This window comes from Acipenser ruthenus, chromosome 25, assembly GCF_902713425.1.
Source record: "Acipenser ruthenus chromosome 25, fAciRut3.2 maternal haplotype, whole genome shotgun sequence".
NCBI classification, from domain to species: domain Eukaryota; kingdom Metazoa; phylum Chordata; class Actinopteri; order Acipenseriformes; family Acipenseridae; genus Acipenser; species Acipenser ruthenus.
In genome coordinates, this window is record NC_081213.1 from 21,047,611 (window position 1) to 21,067,229 (window position 19,619).

Below are 19,619 nucleotides of genomic sequence, written 5' to 3' on the forward strand. Positions count from 1 at the left end.
TGAACATATTGGATAATAAATAAAGGAATTATGGACATATATACCGAAAACAACCAAAAATAACTGAACAATTGAAAAATGTGCAAAAGAAAAAAAAAAGAAACGCATTCAAATTATTCGGGGCCCTGATCATGTGATGCAAGATGGAGTTATTCACTGTGGCTACTTGACCCAAACAGCTGACTTGTGATCCATAAACACTGTTAAGAAGAACAACAAATATATATTTATCGGAAAATATGTACTCGTGCCTTCGGTGTCGCTATTTCACTTCTTTTGTAAAGATTTTGTCTGAAAAATGTTTGTTTACTGCACCGAGGTAGGTCTGTCATAGAACGCAGCAGTAACATTGCAAAACACTCGCATTCATGGCTCTCTAGTGCCAGGCTATACTGGAAAAACACGGCTAGGATCTCATTTTGTGAATCTCCTGTTTCGAACCATGCCATGCAAGCAGGGCTGTCTGTTACAGTGCCTCAATAATAATATTTAATGGGTCAGTTCAACTTCTTTTTTTTTTTTTATGAGCAAAACTATTTAATAAACTAATGCCAATTTCAACCTAAAATAAAACACGAGTTGTTTAACCAAAATTCTAACTAACACATTATTTGATAATGCAGTACATAGTGTCATTCATTTATATACACCCTTAAAATAGAGATACCTCCAGCTTCCTTTTTTCTAGTTTGGTGTTTAAATATAACCTCCATATGTTATATCTAGCTTTTAGCTGATGCTTCATGACTGACTGGTCCAACAAATTAATACCCTGCCATCAAACAGCAGGTAGACTAATTTAGGCCTTAAAAAAATCACTTAATGTGCACTTTCATACTGGCATACTCTTTAGTATTATTCCACCTAATGAGGCAGAAAGGAACAAAAACGTCAAAAAAAGTAACTATTGCAAAACCTTTGAGGCTCAATTCTGGTTTGCTATAAAATAAAATATCAAAAGATATACTTTTTTTTTCTAGTGGGCATCCTTCAGTCACCTAGCTGTTGACACTTATGCTTAGCTTTCCCACTCAGTCATTACCTGCTAGTTAAAGAACCCTTAATTATCTCCACTTAACGAAATAAAAGGTAAATTATCTACAGGTAATGCCATCTGCAGAAGATATTAATGGTATTATACACCAAACACATGTATTTGTGTTTTTAAATGTTTTGGGCTATATTTTGTACTGGATAACAGGCTGCTTGAGATGTATGTCACTGTTTACAGTGAGCTTCTAAATTCAGTTAGCTTTTAGAGGGCATCATACTGTGGGATACAGAACCTGATTGGCTGAGACGATTGGTGAGGTTTATCATATAGGGTTAACTGCCTTACCTCCTGAATGTGGTGGTGGTCCACACAGCAGTACAACAGCCTGTCCCTCTCGAACTGGTACTGCATTTCTTAATTTACTGTTGAAGTTTTCAAGATCTGGAGAAAAATAACAAGTTATTTGTTTAACCATAACCGTTATTGACAAATGCTGTTTACTGGCAACACTGTATTTAAAAAACAAAACTAAACAAAAATATATATTTTACCTAAATAAGCTTAAAACATGTTGACTCCTCCATTTTACACACATTGTACATTCCTATTCAATTACTTTTTGTTCCTTAACCATGCTTTCTTGAAAAGATCAGACAACAGAGCAGACTTTGTGTTCTGATAACTGTGGACGTTGAATTATTCATGGAGTTTCACTTGTATAGCCACTGACATATTGTATAAAAAATCATCCACCTTTCTCTGCAAAATCATTTAAAATCTAGAACTGTTTTAACCTTAAAATGTAAAAAGATTGAATAGACTGTTTAGATATATTTATCAAATCTGTCTTTGACATCCTTCTGGCTTCATAAATCTTGTACTTTATTCCATTATTGCACAATTCATTGTCACAAGTGTTTTGAAACATGTATATTTCTGCTTTTAAAACTAAGTTTATTAGCATACCCTGACACTACATGTTAAGGATACAGTGAAGCAGCTAGTTGGAAAGTTTAAGGTGGCTGTATTATGATCCACCACTGTTTGCATCATTAAAATAGCCCTCTCTATGTGATATGCTGTTATTCTGACATGGATTACTTGATACTTGATTAGAGCCTGCTGCTGGATAGTCTGTTTAGAAGCAAGCCATTAGTATTCCATTCAGCTATTCCTGTTTTGCATGCAACTATTGAATTTAAGGGTATAACTGAAAGAAACTGCACATGCAGATTAAAAGCAATTTTAATAGCAGTTTGTAACATATACTGTAAATGCATATTATTTCAGATCCAGTCAGTCACTGCTGAATATATCCCTAGTTCACCTCTTTCATGTTGCACAAAAAATGAGAGGTATTACAATATGTGTGCACTACTCAATAATGATATGAAAATAGAAACATATTGGATTTTATTATGTTGAACTATTGTGTTATTGTTGCCACTAGCCCCTGCACCTCAATAAAAAGTAAAAGAAAAAAATGTGTAATTTCAGCCTTCACATACAGATCTATTCTGTAAATGTTCAAATATTATTAAGTCTAACCTATATTCTCTCTTCCATATCTGTCTAACAAAGCAGAGAGGTCTTAGCGCTGGCAAGCAGGTCACAAGGTAAGACAAAGAAAAAGGTTCACAAGCCAAAACGTTTCTCTTTAACTTTTAACTTATCCCCAAAAAGTCTAGGGGTGCATAATATGGCAGATGGATAACTAAAGCTAAGGCTCAAGGGTAGGACTTACAATATAAAGGGAACTAAAGTAGACTAAGCCAGTGAAGTTTGGAAGTTGAGTGGAGACAGATTCATTCAAGAGGCAGTTTTTCACAAATTTATGTACTAGGTTGCAAGCATTAGCTACAGTCATGAGATCAGTATTTATATACAGGTGAAATAAAAACAAGCAAAGATTGTGAGAATAATTACTTTGTTAACACAATTAATAAGACTGATTCTGTGTCAAGATTCTCACTCAATATGACAGTACCAGTCATTAGGATTCAACAGATATAGTTCCTGAAGAATGGAGTTACTTTAATAAGGCTGTATGAATGTTTTCAGACTTCTTCTTCTCTTTAAGGAACAATACCTATTTTAACAAGTAAGTATTTAGAAGCTTATTTCAAGCACCAATAATTATTGACAAAAAAAATGTTTGGGGGTCAAATTAACAGAAATCTATCCTATACAAGTTATGGTACACATTAAAATGATCCTCCAGTTATCAGCATGATCTCTAAAATGTTGAAATACTTAACCTGCACAACTGCAAAGTATTACGTGTAATGGAAGAACACAACTTAAAGCAAAAAACAGCTCCAAACTGCAAGAAATTGTATTACTAATAATTTAAACAAATCTACACCGACATAGGAAAATTAGCCAGATTAAAACAAATCATGGTGTTTAACTGAGTATTAGGGTGTATTAATCAACGCATGCCTTGTATGTTTTTTCCTCACATAATTAACAAGGCCCTCTTGCAATTTAGACATAACATTTCAAAATATTTATAACCACCTTCCCTGACATGTGTAATGGATTCCGAACTCACTTGTGGTAAATAACTAACTTTTCATCAAACACCAATATAGGCTGAGGAATAAATTGCTTTGGGGATCTATATATAAATCAAATATCCCAAAAGAAATCTGGAAAATGCCATATTAAAAACATTTTTATTAAAATGTAGTTGACCTTTGTCTGACTTTGATCTTTTCAGCAAAGCCCCATCCTTGGAACCATTGAGCTGAATTTCCTGATTCATTTAAAATACTTGTCATCCTGCATGTCAGAAGATTATTAATGTACCAGCATATTGGTTCAATAGACTATTTTTCTTCCACTTTGACAGTCTACATTCCAATGCTGAAAATTAATATCCAAGAACCACTGGGATCTGAAGTTGTAAAGACCAACATTTTCAGTTGTAATACAGCAATCTGTTTGGCAGTGGGAGGATTTTTGTCCCATTTTACCACCAAGGAAATACACTGAAAATGGAAAATATATGCATCGTTGACTCATTGGACTCTAAGAACTATCTCAAACAGCATATGTACATTCCACAGTTGGGTGATAGACTTTTGTCTCATTCACTTTGTACTGAACACTGCATCTGCCAAACAGATTGCTTCATTACATCCAAACTGTCAGTGTAACGAAGACAAAAAACTATTCAATATAGAATGCCAACTAAAGTTGTATGACTACTAGTCATACAACTTTATTTCTTTATTTCTTTTAGAGGACGTGTTCAAACTAGTGACTGTAGATTATTAACCCTTTAAGGACCGTGCTCGCGTAAACAAAATCATACTGAAGTGTCATTCTGGGCCTTGGATTGGAACAGATAATATTTAATTTCTAAATTATTATATTTAATTTCTAAAGTCTTTTTTCCTCATTACTGATAATAATGGAATGAAGAACTATTATTTTATTTACAAATATTTATTTTGAGAAAATAATCGAGAGTAGTGTCCATTATTGCTTAGAAAGACCCTGGGAATAAACGTTTATTATGGCATTGCAATCACTCAGGTGAAACAATGTCTTGTAGGGGAGCATTATTATATTTTTAATAAGCTACAATTATTTATATCGTCATTAGAACACAGCATCTCTCAATTTTTAAGATTAAACTGTTAACCAAGTTCGCTTTTGTGTACGAGGTACCTGAACTGAAGAACAGCTCCCTGTAAGTAGAATTTTTTTTTTAGTACAGTGTTATTATTTAGGCTATTGCAAATACCCATGACTCGACATCATCCACCACTGTGATACTGAAGCCTGAAGGTTACCAGACAACATTTGGAATTCTGAGTTTCAACAAAATCTAGTGCTGCATTATTTTTTTTTAAATATACAGAAAAACCTTTAAATATATATATGTGCTCACCCTTTATAACGCTATAGTGGGGAGCCATAGTTACAAGACCGTGCTATTTGTGTTCCACCTTATAACGAGTATAAAAGGGCTACTGTAATGGCATTATGGAGCAAATGGGAGCCACGACCCTACCGTGTTATAACCGATTCCGCACTATAACGAGGCGTGTTATAACGGGTGAGCACTGTATTTCTAACAACAATAGACCCCTCATAAGAGGGCTTTAATATCTGGCAAGGCCCTTCTCATTATGTTAAATTTATCTGCATGAGGCAGGCCTTACCACACGGTAAAGCCCTCTTCTTCGGGTTATATTGCTTAATTATAGAACTTCCACATTTACTGAACAACTGTGAACATTCCACCCACACACCCAATCTCTCCACACACCAATTGCAGGAAGAGAAGATTTTCCAGATGGATGGCAGATGATAGTACTGATGTGGTAACTGCAATTGAAAGAGATTCAGCAGCTAACTAGACAAACAAATATTGTTGACTTGCACCTGTCGTGGCTGGAATGGGAACACTGTGCCTGAGCATAAAGTAAGCATGCAGACATTAAGGGATCTTGTGCCAGCATTGCACCATGGGACAAGAAAAACAAACAGACAAAACAATAACTTGAGAAGAAGCTGTGAGGCAGCATATTTTTTGTATGTTGTCTGTTTGGATTGGGTTTTAGATTACCCCTGAGCTGGTTCTCAGTTGTAGTACACAAGTTGAAGCCATATGTCCTTTTAATATCTATACTGTAGTGGCATTTTTGTGCTGTGCAGAATAATTAGAAGACAAATAATATATAACAATGTTTGATTAATTGTAATAAATATGGGGTGTTAAAATTACTATGGGATATTTCAAAGTATGATATACTATTTTGCACAACCATCCACAAACTTCCAAATCACATGCAGATGTCGGATTAATAATTTACCACAGAGAACTACTATTGGGAATAGTTCAATTAAGAACACCATCTTCAGGCATGTTATGAATTAATGTTAATATATTCTAATGCAGAGAGGTAATATCAGTTCAAATATTATATCATCATGGTAGAGAATAGTTTTTATTTGTATTTTATACAACAGCGTCTTCAAATGGAACAGTTTCTAAAAGATCATTCAGGCTCTAGCAGCAGCAACATTATTAGGAGAGTCAAACAGGAAGCTATTTCACAGACTTATCTCTGATGGCAATACAGTTGCACTATGCATCACTGCTATATTTATACAGTTGTTAAATAATGTTGTTTTTACTTTGTAAAGTGTATGTAAATCGGCATACAGTACATTAATGTAATAAACCCAAAAATTACATTGCACTTGAGGAATGCAACATGATTAATATACATTTGGACACCCCAACACTTTGTCAAACAGTGTTCAAACATCTTGAGGACCCTCTCATTAAGTTGTGATAAAACTTGGTTACATTTTTTTTTTAAATTGGGATATATTTAGGCATTTGTCACACATTTTGCCTCAGTGATTTTAGATCATGCTGCTCTAGAATGGTGATCGATTTATACTTATAAATATTTCTTTATTTTTTACTGGATAACATAAACATAGGGTACAAACTTGAGGGTCTGCCTATGTCAAGTCAATTCTTCAGCTGAAGTAAAATAAATACTGTAGTGTTAAAACATTTCTGCTTAGCAATATGGAAAATATAGCAACAGCTACTGTATGGGCTGAATGTCTAAGATAGAAAATGTAATGTACAATCTACAAAACTGTTGAAACACTAAGACATGGTTCTTGTGTGTTGATAAAGTTAACCTTGTTAGTGTCCTGGGAAGATTTATTTTGTTCAGTTTTTTTCTGTGAAATGCCCAGGTCAATCAAAATCAACCATCATTTTACTGGAACTAGTGAGGAGCTAAAAAAAAAATAATTCTGGCTGGGTGAGAATCAAAAAGTTCATCTTCGACAAACAGTGAACTCTTGTACAGAAGGGAAGACCTTTTAAAATAAGTCAAGTACAAATAAACAGGAAATGACTTACATGCAAACTGAACGTTTGCTTCTCTGCTCACAATGGTTCCAAATGAATTGGTTGCAAAACACTGGTAAGTTCCACCATGGCGGTTTTTGTCAGGGTTATTGATCAATAGGTTACCTTCCACCAAACTGTAGTGGTAATCCATACCAAGGTCAATGTCTCTTCCATTTATCTTCCACCTACAGAAAAAGGTTAGTGGAAAAGAAGTTTTGTGCAAGAATGCATTAAACAAAGGTAAGGATCCTGAAAAATACCAACATGACAAAAATAAATAATAATCCAAATGCACACAGGACTAATATTTACTATAAACTAAGAGAAGAAACCATTTAACTAAGATTATACAATTGAATCCCAGTCATGCATAATAGTATTTACTGTGTTAATTATTGTTGTATTATGAATTATAAATTATCCTATTCAAAGATATGGAGATTAGTTATGGTTTATCCATAAAAATGGGCTTACATTTTCATATTGTTATTATTACCGTGGACCATTTATCCTAAAACGAATACATCCATGCATTATCATCAAAACTAGCTCCTCTGCTCTTAACTGCACTTTTACAACTCTCTGAACAATAAAATCATGCTAAGTCATTAGCAATATACTGAATCTATTAACCTTGATGGTGTCTTAAAAATTTGGTATTATCTAATGGTACCTATTAAAATTTGAGTTAAATGGTCCATGAGACACAGACTTGCCTACCACAGCATTAATATAATACAGAAATTCAAAAACACAGCCATATAATCTACAATCAATTTAATAGCACTGAAGAGACAGAATTTGAAAAGGATAAATATAATACCTGTATTCTGGTAGTGGGTTTCCCTGTGCTTTGCAATTGATAAAAACCTTCCTGTTCTCAGAATCCAAAGGAAATGTAATGTCACTTGGCTCTTGTGTGAACACTGGTCCATGTAATGCATGTCTCTCTGCGTTGGGAAAAACAATTTAGATTAGATTACAGCAAGTGTTAGTGCTAACAAATGAAGACAATCAGTCAGTCAGTCAAAAAAAAAAAAAACACGTACAAAAAAACATTTCAATGCAATTAGCGTGGCAAACCACAAAGAGATATCATATATAAACTTCTAATTACTATTGATTACAGTAATTGTCTTTACTTGTTAAGTTTAAGATTGAACAATATGTGTTTCTTTACAATTATTATTATTTATTTCTTAGCAGACGCCCTTATCCAGGGCGACTTACAATTGTTACAAGATATCACATTATTTTTACATACAATTACCCATTTTATAGTTGGGTTTTTAGTGGAACAATCTAGGTAAAGTACCTTGCTCAAGGGTACAGCAGCAGTGTCCCCTACCAGGGATTGAACCCACGACCCTCCAGTCAAGAGTCCAGAACCCTAACCACTACTCCACACTGCTGCCCAATTAGGGATGTGTCTTGGAATTGGAATAATGTTACAAATATGTTTGGGTTGAAGTTAATCTCAGGTTGTGCTGTAGAGTAACAGGATGTTAAAGTTATATTATGCACCTTTGTACAATATTTTAAAAAAATGTCTCTGAGTTATATACAGGTTGCTTAGTATTCTCTATAATATAGGCTACTGTGGTGTTTTTGATTGAGAAGTGTACTACGGTAACACAGATGCTGGTTTCAGTATCCACAACTCATCTACAGTCTGAAAGCCTCAGAACACTACACATGATAATGTGTGAATCAACTGGCTGAGTAGCATTGTGTATCTGTATTTATGTAAAGCAGTTTACTCGCAAAGGAAATAAATCATAATTCAAACTTTTCAAATGTGTACTACTGTATATGAGATTTATTTTTAATTAACACAACCCCCCCTTTGGTCAGAATAATGTTGGTTTCATTTTTTAAAGGTTTGTAACCTTGGCTAGGACGAAGTGTATACTGCTTGATAGTGCATACGCATGCTAACGAGGGAATCAGTCTCCACTTTGCCTTGAGCAATGGACTACCTGACAAGACTCCAATGGGATAACCTTAATTTCTCGCTCTTTGGATGTCCTATAAATATAATAAATTAATTATTACTTCAAAGTGTACTTATGAGAGAGGTTTCTAAGAGCAGCTTTTCTGAGAACTGCAGCAGAGTTTAGGTTTGACAAGTCTAAAGCTGCATTTAAAAGACTGCATTTGATCCGTTTCAATGTGCTGTTTTATGCAGCTCAAGGCGATTTATTTTAATTACCTGTTGAGCTGAACACTAATAATGTGATTAACTGGCCTGGCTCTTTACTTGAGCAAAATCACAGGCTAAACTTATACAAAAACAACACATGAGAAATAAACAAGAGCTCCTACAGAAACAAACTGAAGTTCTGTAACCAAGTACTGTTTACCAGGGGTAGGAAGGTCATTTCATTAAATAAATAAACAATGAAGTGCATTAGGACTTGGTTAGGGGTTTAATGCGTTCAATTTATTATTTAAAGACATCGTGAGAACATTGGCAAGGCTTTTTAAAAAAAAATTTGGGATCAATTGTTTTTACTTTGAACACAAACAATATTATTAACATTGCATCGCTAGAAATACTTGATAAGCTAGAACCTCATATAGACTGAACTATTGTTGCTGGCCGCATCCGAAAAAGCCTAGCTGAGGTTCTCTCCAGATGAGTAATATCTCTAAACATACTGAGCCAAGAGCAGGAAAATGATTAACTGATGTCATAATTCACTAAAAATAAACAAGGTTCTGATACCAACTGAAATTCAACCCTGAACACATGCTTACAGGCAACTGTTAAGATCAGGGTTAGAAATATTATCATTGGTAAGGATTTCTATGTGGTACCATAAGCTCTAAGAATGAGCTCTTTGGTAAAGTTTATTTCATAATACATACATTGAAAAACCTCTATTTCAGTCACCAAACAGCCTCAATATGGATGTGACCAGAACAGGGAATTGTACAGAGTATCAGGGTATAACACTGTGATCCACGTAACTATATTTGTCAGGGAGCCAAAAAGCAAGGGTTAGTAGTGGAATCCTAAAACATCTGTGCTGTTATATCTGCCTAACCTTGATCAGAATGTCATTTTCTTAAATTAATTAACCTTAGTGTACGCAATGAAATCACTTAATTAGATGCAGTGAACCGTAAAATACATTTAAGGGAGAAGTCTGCTTTGATAGGATGAACATGCCTGTAGTGATATAAAATTAGAAAGAGCTGTCATAAGGAGAAAGTCAAATTAGAAGGTTTCAAAACAAAACCTAAGCTATACCGTACTGCAAAGGTAACGCACCAGATAATTATATCACATCTTTATTACATGAGAAATCAGAACTAATTTAATTACTACAGAAAGAAAAAAAAAAAAACATTTATACACGTTTCAACAGATTTCAAAGAATTTTACTACATATTGTTGCAAACTTTTGCTATTTAAAAAATAAAATCCTAAATTAACTGTGGGATAATGTCACAACCCACTCACTGTATTGTCTTTGTAGAAAGTTCCTATCCAAATGTCATATGGTTTCTATCAAAATACAAGTCCCATTCCATCTGACTAAAAATATATGTTCATAAAAAAAGTATATAGGAAGCAAGAATTATAGGGATCAACAATAGTGAGAATGCCCCAGTAAGTTCCGTATCGCTTAAATTAAAAATACAAATAACAATAATTTCAAGTATAATGTGTTAAATCTGTATTGTTTCAAGTAGTGTATGTCTTGATATAAGTGCGACCACTACATGTTGTTTGTACATCAACAATAGTAATATTGTGACCAATCAATAATAAGTGAACAATATAGAAATGCAACCTATACAATTTACCCTGGACGTGTAGCATTGGTATTTATTGTATTAGTGCATGGTAGAAAACACTCAATAAAACAAATCTAGACATTGTTATGAGTAGCCATGTTGCAGGTCCCTTAAGGAAGTTAATTTACTCCACTAATACAAAGCGAACTCTGTCCAAAGGGAACTATAAAGGTTTCTGTTTAAAGAAGCATAGTAACTAACATAGAGGTGATGTTGCCTCATTGAACAAAGGAACACCAGGGAAATTAAAATGCACTAGATGCATAACACTCTTCAAAGGTTTATTTCAAAATGTTATAAGTCTCTAGGAACCATAGATGTGTAGTTGGGGTAATAAAAGATGATGAATGCTAATAGTTAAAAGCATGGTCATGATAAAAATAAGGTGTTGCTCAATATGTATGGAATATGGAATGGATTGATTTGTATGACTGTAATACAAATTCCATAGAATATTATAACTGATCTATATTACATTTGAGTTACAGTACAGTACTAAATTCACACAACAATAGCTTTCTCACATTTTATGTAAAGATGTTGTTGTAACCTTTCTCTACAGAGTTTGTTGAAATCAGGACTGTTTTTAGTGTGGGGTTATTATCATCGCTGTAAACCACTCAGAAAATGTAGGAACACCAAAGTAAATCTGAACTGTGTGCTTATTGATGTATTTTATATAAACTATTCACAATCTATAGTGTCAAAATGTTCAATACACGTTGAAAGGAATTATATGACACTTCATAGCTCAAGGTACAACCACGATTACAGTAGAAATTTAAATAAGCACAACTGCCTTCACACTCAGTCCAGTGCAAAGAGTTGCCCAAATGCACAATGAATACCTGTATATATACTTTATATAAAAACTACTATATATATATATATATATATATATATATATATATATATATATAGATGGAACTACTTTATATAAAATAATTCAGAACCACCTTTCATTAATTAGAAATAAAAAAATGAGTGAACCAATAGTACAGCACTTCACCAGTCAGGGACATGACATAAATGACGTAAAGTTTGTAGTATTAGAACAGCTCAAATTAGACAATGCGATATATAGAAGAATAAAAGAAAGTAAATGGATAAATAGACTGAACACGATTATGCCAGTGGGACTCAACAGAAAAGAATGAACTAATTAACTTCAATAAATATATAACATTTAAATAAATAAACAAAATTCATTCAAAAGTTGTGCATGCTGATGCGCTGGGGAGGCCAAATCTAGACTGATCCTCAGAGCCAGCATTGCATGATATAATAAAAATATAAGTTTATATAAAGTAGTGTTAATTAGAATTAATACAGATTCAAAGATAGAAGTAAGAATGATGTCACAATATATAGAACACCATTACATCATGTAAGAATAAATCATGGATTTGAATGTAAACAATAACAAATAGTTGTCATGCCGTCAAAAACCTATAAATACCTCCAATGTTTTGATTCAAACACAGGCTCCCTTGAGAAAGATATGTACAACATATCGAAACGTTTAGGGCAGCTGGCTCTTTGAGCTAATATATATATATATATATATATATATATATATATATATATATAAACTGCTGTGCAAAAGTCTTAGACACATTTAGGAGTTACAATATATATTGATGTTATAAGCATCAACAATTTACTCAAAGCCTCCACTAGTGTTTCCCACTATTATAACAACGTTGACTGTTATTAATGCAGCTTGGTTTGGCTGAGAAGAAACCAAGCTTGTCATTTAGCAATCTTTGATTCTCATTGATCTGAATTTTCAAAGTAAACTATACATGAGCAGCTAATACGTTTTCTTCAAACAGTATATTACTGTAATAAAGAAGAAAGTATGCAGATAATGTTTTGAATCAAAGATAATGAGTGGGACACTGTACCTGCAAGGCAGTCCTTGAATGACAACAGTATTAGCAGTTTCCATAGTAACAACATCTTCAATTTCCAAGGTTAAAGATTCCTCCCATCCAATCACCACAGAACAGAAAATTTCTTCTGCAAATAGTACCTCTTATCTGTAAAATAAAAAAAAGGGCAATGGATAATGAAAAATACAATCTTGTACAATTTGTTCAAGTACAGAGAAATTGACTGGTGATTAATACATAATTCAAACATTCAAATACATTCAAGCCAGGATAGCATGCCTAAGGTAGGAACAGAGGAAGAGATCCTCTGGCACTGATATTGAGTGTACTTATATTTTGAAACGACAATATCCCAAGAGCAAAGAAAGAAAAAACATTTAAAGCATTACAACTGCAAAAGACTAGTACAAATCACTGCCAAGAGCAATGTTTGGTTTTCTCTGAAACTATTTTACATATTTACTCTTTATTACTTGGTATAATCTGGTAATGTAATATATCATTTTCTGCATTATTGCCTGAAAGTAACTTATAGAGTAAAATAAAGTAAAAGTATGACACAGGCTATATTACCCTCTAAAGTACTTGAAAGATGCCAGTGTCTGAGCCTGGTAATAAATACAATAGGAATATATTTTGCAATGCTAGAACCAGGCTTCCACAATTATTGAACACACACTGCTGCATTTATAATTACATCTATGCATGTGCTATATGGACGTGTGCTTCAATACTACAATACAAAAGTTATAAAACGTCTTGGAAAATGCCAACGATCTGTTAACAAACTTTTCAAATTGTCTGGGTATCTAAGCAAACAAAGACTGTGTTTGAATGTACATTTTTTATTTTTATCCAAAACTGGACACACCTGTTTATGGATTACAAAACAATACATTGAAGCACCATAATCAGACACTGTGTTATGTGTTATTATTATAGAGTATGGAAATCTTGCAATTAGAATAAAATGTTTACAATTATAACGGAATTGAATGTTGCTTTTTCTGTTTAAAAAGACACAGAATCAGAAATATCAGATGCTTTAAACTGTTATCGAACCTCTGAGAAATCTCCAAGCTTAAGACAATTAATCTCTAATTTTTTTTAGCATCCTTCCATGCAACTAATTCCCAGAGCTTCCTATAAATGTCAATCAAAAATACAAGCCCATCTTTCTTCAGGCGCACAGCAATAAGATCTAAATTAGAAGTGCAGTAGGCAATTTGTGAAAGTCAAATATTCCCATATGTTTTATTCCCTTTATAGTATTACTTTATATAGTGTAAAGCCCTGCAGGATGAATTCAATACATTGTATAACACTATAAGTAGTGCACTTATCGAAATGAATACAGTTGGTACCAATATTAGTTTAATGGTCAAACTTGTCTATTAGAATAGCATATATTTATATTTAAATCTGACTTATATATATTGTCTATCCCCTGAAGAACCGTATCCGATGTATTATACTACTCCATAACTATAAACCAGACAAGAAACCGGTCCTTCAGGTACTAATAATACTGTACATGATGCTGGGGAAGTGTGAAAGGTGTGTCTTCAAGTGAGTGTTGTTGATTTATTAAAATGGATGGTAACACTTTATATTAAGGTGCTGCTTAATATAAAGGTTCTATTATATTATATATATAAAGCTGATTCGATATAAAGGTTCTATTATATATATATATATATTTGAATTTAATGGAATTGATTATGCACTTCTACTTAAGGACCTTCTTTCCTTCATTTTCTAAATAAGGATTATTGATTTTTTTATTATTTGTTAACCTCCTGCCTTTTCTTTGTTATATTCCCCAACAGACTTCTAATGAGTCTTAACCTACTGATGAGGCAGTCAATAACAGGAATTTTGTTTTTGTTTTGTTCCATATAATAGATACTGAAAACGATGAATTTCTTTCTCATACAGGTGCTGTATCAGTTTCCACCACCAACAGGGGACTCGGTGATCTTTAACTAATCCTTAATTTCCTGTCACGGTATCACAGGGAACCATTTCTTTGTTGCATGGTTATACTTCAGGATTTTCAGAAAATAATGCACTAAGTCATTTTTAATCAACAATATGTTCCACTATAAAACAAGCTTACCAGTAACATTTTCAAATGCATATGAGATTCATAGGATTGCATAGGTGTAACATCTGGACACACATTCATAAAGCTACAAAGTCATTTTTAGTAATAAAAAACAAACAAACATGTATTCTAAATATCTACTATGTAAACCATGATGGTTAATGCTCAGAATGTCAAATGTTTTCTGTTGGAAAATGTGGAGTGATTTGTCACCAATCATTAGAGCTGAAATCTTAAAAAGTAAGGTTAGTATCTTGGTCTTTGGCAGGTTCTTATTTCCTACATTCTGATTTCGAAGGCTGTCTGTAACTAGAGACATTTTCTACTCCTATGCAGCTGCTCCTAAGATGTTATCTTTATCTTATGCAGAATAAAACGTTTGTAAACTAATATTTAAAATCAAGTTTTCTAATCCCAAATCAATCTAGCCTTATACAAAAGTAAATTGTGTAAGCATCAAGCTTGGTCAACGCACAGCTACAGCACTGGTAGCATTCTATAAATTACCATTCTACGGAGTGTTCTACTGTACGTATGACATTTTATTACTTGTTTTAATGTTGTATTATGCTAAATGTATCTAGCATAAATAATGTGCCACCTTCACCTTCAACAACTTTCACAAAAAAGAGTTCACTGCATCATGGCTGGAAGAACATCACCCTTCAAAGACACTTCAAGTAGATGTCTAAGAAGCCCCACAGACTAATGTGGCTGCTCAGGGGATGTGATTCATGCTAATTTATGTTCACGCAAGTCAACTGTCCCCTTTCCCTTGTATAATATCAACTTCCTTTCAACCGAAATAACACTAATGGTAATGTATGTCTTGCCCAGAGGAACCCAAAAGTCAAACATTTCTATTGCTGCTGTCAATGTAAAATTATCTTTTATGTTTGGTTATCATTACACAAGAAGATCCTATTCAACAGGCCAACAGTACTGTCTGCTCACACAATCAAAACTGTTTCTTTTAATGATGCATAGGTTGTTTGACATCCATTGGGAGGATGTGTTTCTTGGTTACAGTCCAGAAATTTGAAGTAGTTGTTCATGATCCCCATGATTAATTTATATACCCAAGAAATATACAGTGGATTCTTATGCCCAGCTGACACTGGTCACAGGTGTTCAAAATACCAAGTGGGATGAATCTTGGCAAATGATGCCTGTGAACAGTCAGCTCTCTAAGCTGTTCTCATTTTTTGATACAGTTAAAAATATTACTCAATAAAAAATATCTTAAATTTTTTCTTCTTTATTACATGCAGTTTCTATTATTATTTTTTTTAATGGCAGTAACTGTCACATTGATCTGCAACACTGCTTTAACAGTATAGATGTTTTTGTGGTTATTTTAAGGATTTTATATTCTTTACAAAATGGTGTATTTGAAAACTATTTTTCATATAAATTTGTCATGGTCAATAGCATCGTAAAAGCAATTACATTGACAAAAGCGCACCTGGAGCATTATGATGAGCAATCTTCCAGGGAATTATGTGTTGAGTAATTGGCAGCAATCGTGATTATACCGAAGGACATTAACTATTTCATTTTTGACAGGTGGTGAAATGGATGGTGTTTAGATCTAATGTTATAGCTCCAGTGAAGGGTGTTTTCAAAGGCACATTTTCTAAAATGTATTAAACAATTGTAAGTATAAAACGTGCAATGAATTGCTCAGAACAACTAACTTGTTTCTTAAAAATTTCAAAATTAAAATTGTTGTATTCCTTTCCGAAAATGTGCATTTGTGGGAAATAGGGCCCTATAACTTTCTGACTGCACGCACACATCTTTATTACATTTTTATTACATTTAGGATACACTTCCCTTAGTTCTCATGGAAATCACATCAACCCTCAGAATTGTTATAATACCAGTTTATGTATGCTGACTGAACAGAAATATGTGTACATCCATTTCAGTGTGATTTGGAAACCCAACAGGCTACCTGTGTATTTGGTTTATAGAGTTGTGTGTTTTCAGAGTTCCATAAACCAGCAATCAGTCCAGAAGTCCAGAGGTCCGGCATAACCATATAGGCAGAACAGGCGGCCGCCTAGGGAGGCAAATTGAAGGGAGCAGCAAAAACGGTATATAATTACATTTTATACGTCACATTTATTTAGTCGTAAAATGTTCAACATCTTAGATCACGGTTTCTTGTTCTGCAAAATGTATTGCTGATGATACAGGAGCAGTGGTGTAGCCCTAAATCTGCAAGTACGGGAATGCTGGGGGGGGGGGCTGGGTGATCATGCCGGTGCGAAATCTGGTCTCCCTGGGAACAGGCTCATTGTTAAGCCCGTTGCTAAGCAAATGACGTATTGAATTGGTGTGGCATTGTTGGATGTCATTTAATTACCCTGACAATGATTCTTATAAAAGGACATTGCTAATACAGGATAATCGAAACGTTTTACTGATTTTACATCTCTGAAATTCTCCGCTGACTGTCCTGGATACCGCTTGATTTGTAACTTGGCTTTTGAAAACAAATCTTGCCAAGTCAGCCCTTAAAGTCACTAGATTTGGCGAGAAATTTGCTAAATTGGCAACACTGCTTGAAGACGCTGAAGAAAAAAAAAAAGGATTTCCGCACGGCTTATTATTGCCTTGAAACAACAAGGAAAAGAGATCGCATTTTCATAACACATCAGTTAAGATTCTTTAAAGTTAATTCTTAAGTCAAGGATCTGCCTATAGAAAAAAGTACCGGAGGATTTGCTGTGCACAATTACATATGATCACTAACCTACATGTTAGATACCAGTATATAGTAGTTAAAGAACGCAATACGGTGCTGTACAAACAAGGTACAATGAAATTACAATGTGTTTGAAGCAGAATGCATATCCTGTATCAATTGTTATTTATAACTCTAAGCTCATGCATGGTGGTACAATCCATTGATCATACATATTGTCATTGTAGAATAATTTGTGTATACAGTAGATCTCTTTTGCTCTCAAATTCATTTTCTTAAAGTTCTCAACACAGTTCTTGCATCCGCGTTAAAGAGAGAACGGCCGCTGCCAAGTTGTACTTTATGATTTTAATGACACTGGCAGCACAACAAGGACTGAGACTGTTGTCGTTTTTTATTTACAAATAAGCTTACTTGTTTTGAAAAACGTCTTCTTACACTACTTGGTTTGATTAAATGAGTACACAACAAAATATGAAAGCTGAACATTAATTTCAACAAAGAACAACAAGAAGTTTTAATGAAAAAATATTGTAGCCTACTTCAATATGAACATTAAGATCACAGCTGCAGTATTGCCACTTGCCAGGTTTAAGTGATATTTAAACTGCTGAAAATACAGTAGCTGTAGCTCTGGCCATCAACATGCAAGCACATTAGAATATATACGCTTGTTTATTTGAAGGGCACAGCACTTGGATATTAAAGTCCATTGTTTTAAATAGTTTAAAGCATTTTTATGATGAGCATATGATGAGAAATTACAGCTAGTATTCCCATTTTCTCTGGAATAAACACCCTGTCTAATAACTGTATTTAATGAGATTAAAGATCAAGTATTGATTTCTTGCAGCATCATATTCAATACAATGCTGTACCACTATCATGATATATGTTATAGGTTTTTATGTGTTGGGTTGTTGGGAATGTAATACACTTAATCATAGAACAAGAGTCTTGTAGCAGCATTGCTTCTTAATAATAATAAAAAAAAATCATAAAGAAAATATTACTGCATAAGGCTTACCTTTCTACCACAGAATATGTTCTTTAAAAAAAAATGTGTGAGAGAAGTGGCTTATAAACAGTAAGTACAAACCTTTCTTGTTATGTTTATTTTAAGTTAAAGCTGCCAAATGTCCTGGGAAAATATAAATCAAATTCTGTTTTTACGTGTCAAACTGTAGGCTACCCCGGGTTTTGTTTTATTAGCTATTACTGATATAAGCAAATATTTGTGGAATGGTTTTAGTAGCTTACTGTATATTTTTGTTTTCTTAAAAACAAACAAAAAAAACGTACTTTTTATAACTAGGAAAACGTAAAACCACCTTCACGTGCATAATGCATGTATCCATTTCTTAAGGGCAGCAGTGTGTAGTGGTTAGGGCTCTGGATTCTTGACCGGAGGGTCGTGGGTTCAATCCCTGGTAAGGAACACTGCTGCTGTACCCTTGAGCAAGGTACTTTACCTAGATTGCTCCAGTAAGAACCCAACTGTATAAATGGGTAACTGTATGAAAAAAAAAAAAAAAAAAAATAAAATTGTAAGTCGCCCTGGATAAGGGCGTCTGCTAAGAAATAAATAAATAATAATAATTAAAAAAAATAATTAAGAAAAAGCATGCTTTAACTTATTGATATATGCTACTGTACAGTTTGTTTATTTTGGGCTATTGCCTTACACAAAAGAGTTTACTAAAAGTTAGCTTTGACCTTTTGTTATTCGTTAGTTTTATCACGTGACCTCGACCCTGCTATTAATCTATAGTCAAAGCAGTTTCTAACTAGGTATTGCCCTCTAGTGGTCAGAAAAACACTTAACAAGCCCCAACGCAGTGACAAATACCGTAAAACACACAGAATCGTGTTGTCGGGGAAAATCATAATGACTGCACCTGTAGGTGTAAAGGTGACTAATGCTGCTGGTGAAGATATGGCTGACACTCTTGCTGTAGAGGAGGGGTGGAGGAGTGGATACAATGACAGCTAGAGTATAAGAGGGTGATGGTGATCTAGTGGTGGTTCACTGTGCTGCAGTCAGAGGACATTATAACATAGGATAGGCTAGTAGTTGTGTGTGGAGTATGCAGTGTCTGAGACTTTGTGGGTTTTTTGAGCAGCTTATACAACTCAAGGACATTCTGAGTTACCTGTTATATAATATGAACTTTATTCTAGGCTACTGTCTTCCAGCTGCATTATTT

General features: G+C 33.9%; 1 protein-coding gene across 1 annotated transcript in view; it reads right to left on the reverse strand.

Annotated features, from left to right (window-relative positions):
• Positions 1–19,619, reverse strand: part of LOC117964006 (contactin-4-like) — a 78,516-nt gene that overhangs the window by 25,186 nt on the left and 33,711 nt on the right. The window contains exons 2-5 of the mRNA XM_059000186.1: positions 12,605–12,739; positions 7,714–7,840; positions 6,900–7,075; positions 1,340–1,435 (exon numbers count right to left, since the gene is read on the reverse strand). Of these exons, the coding sequence (XP_058856169.1) occupies positions 1,340–1,435; positions 6,900–7,075; positions 7,714–7,840; positions 12,605–12,659 (454 nt within the window). The 5' untranslated portion in view covers positions 12,660–12,739. The remainder of the gene's footprint in view (positions 1–1,339; positions 1,436–6,899; positions 7,076–7,713; positions 7,841–12,604; positions 12,740–19,619) is intronic.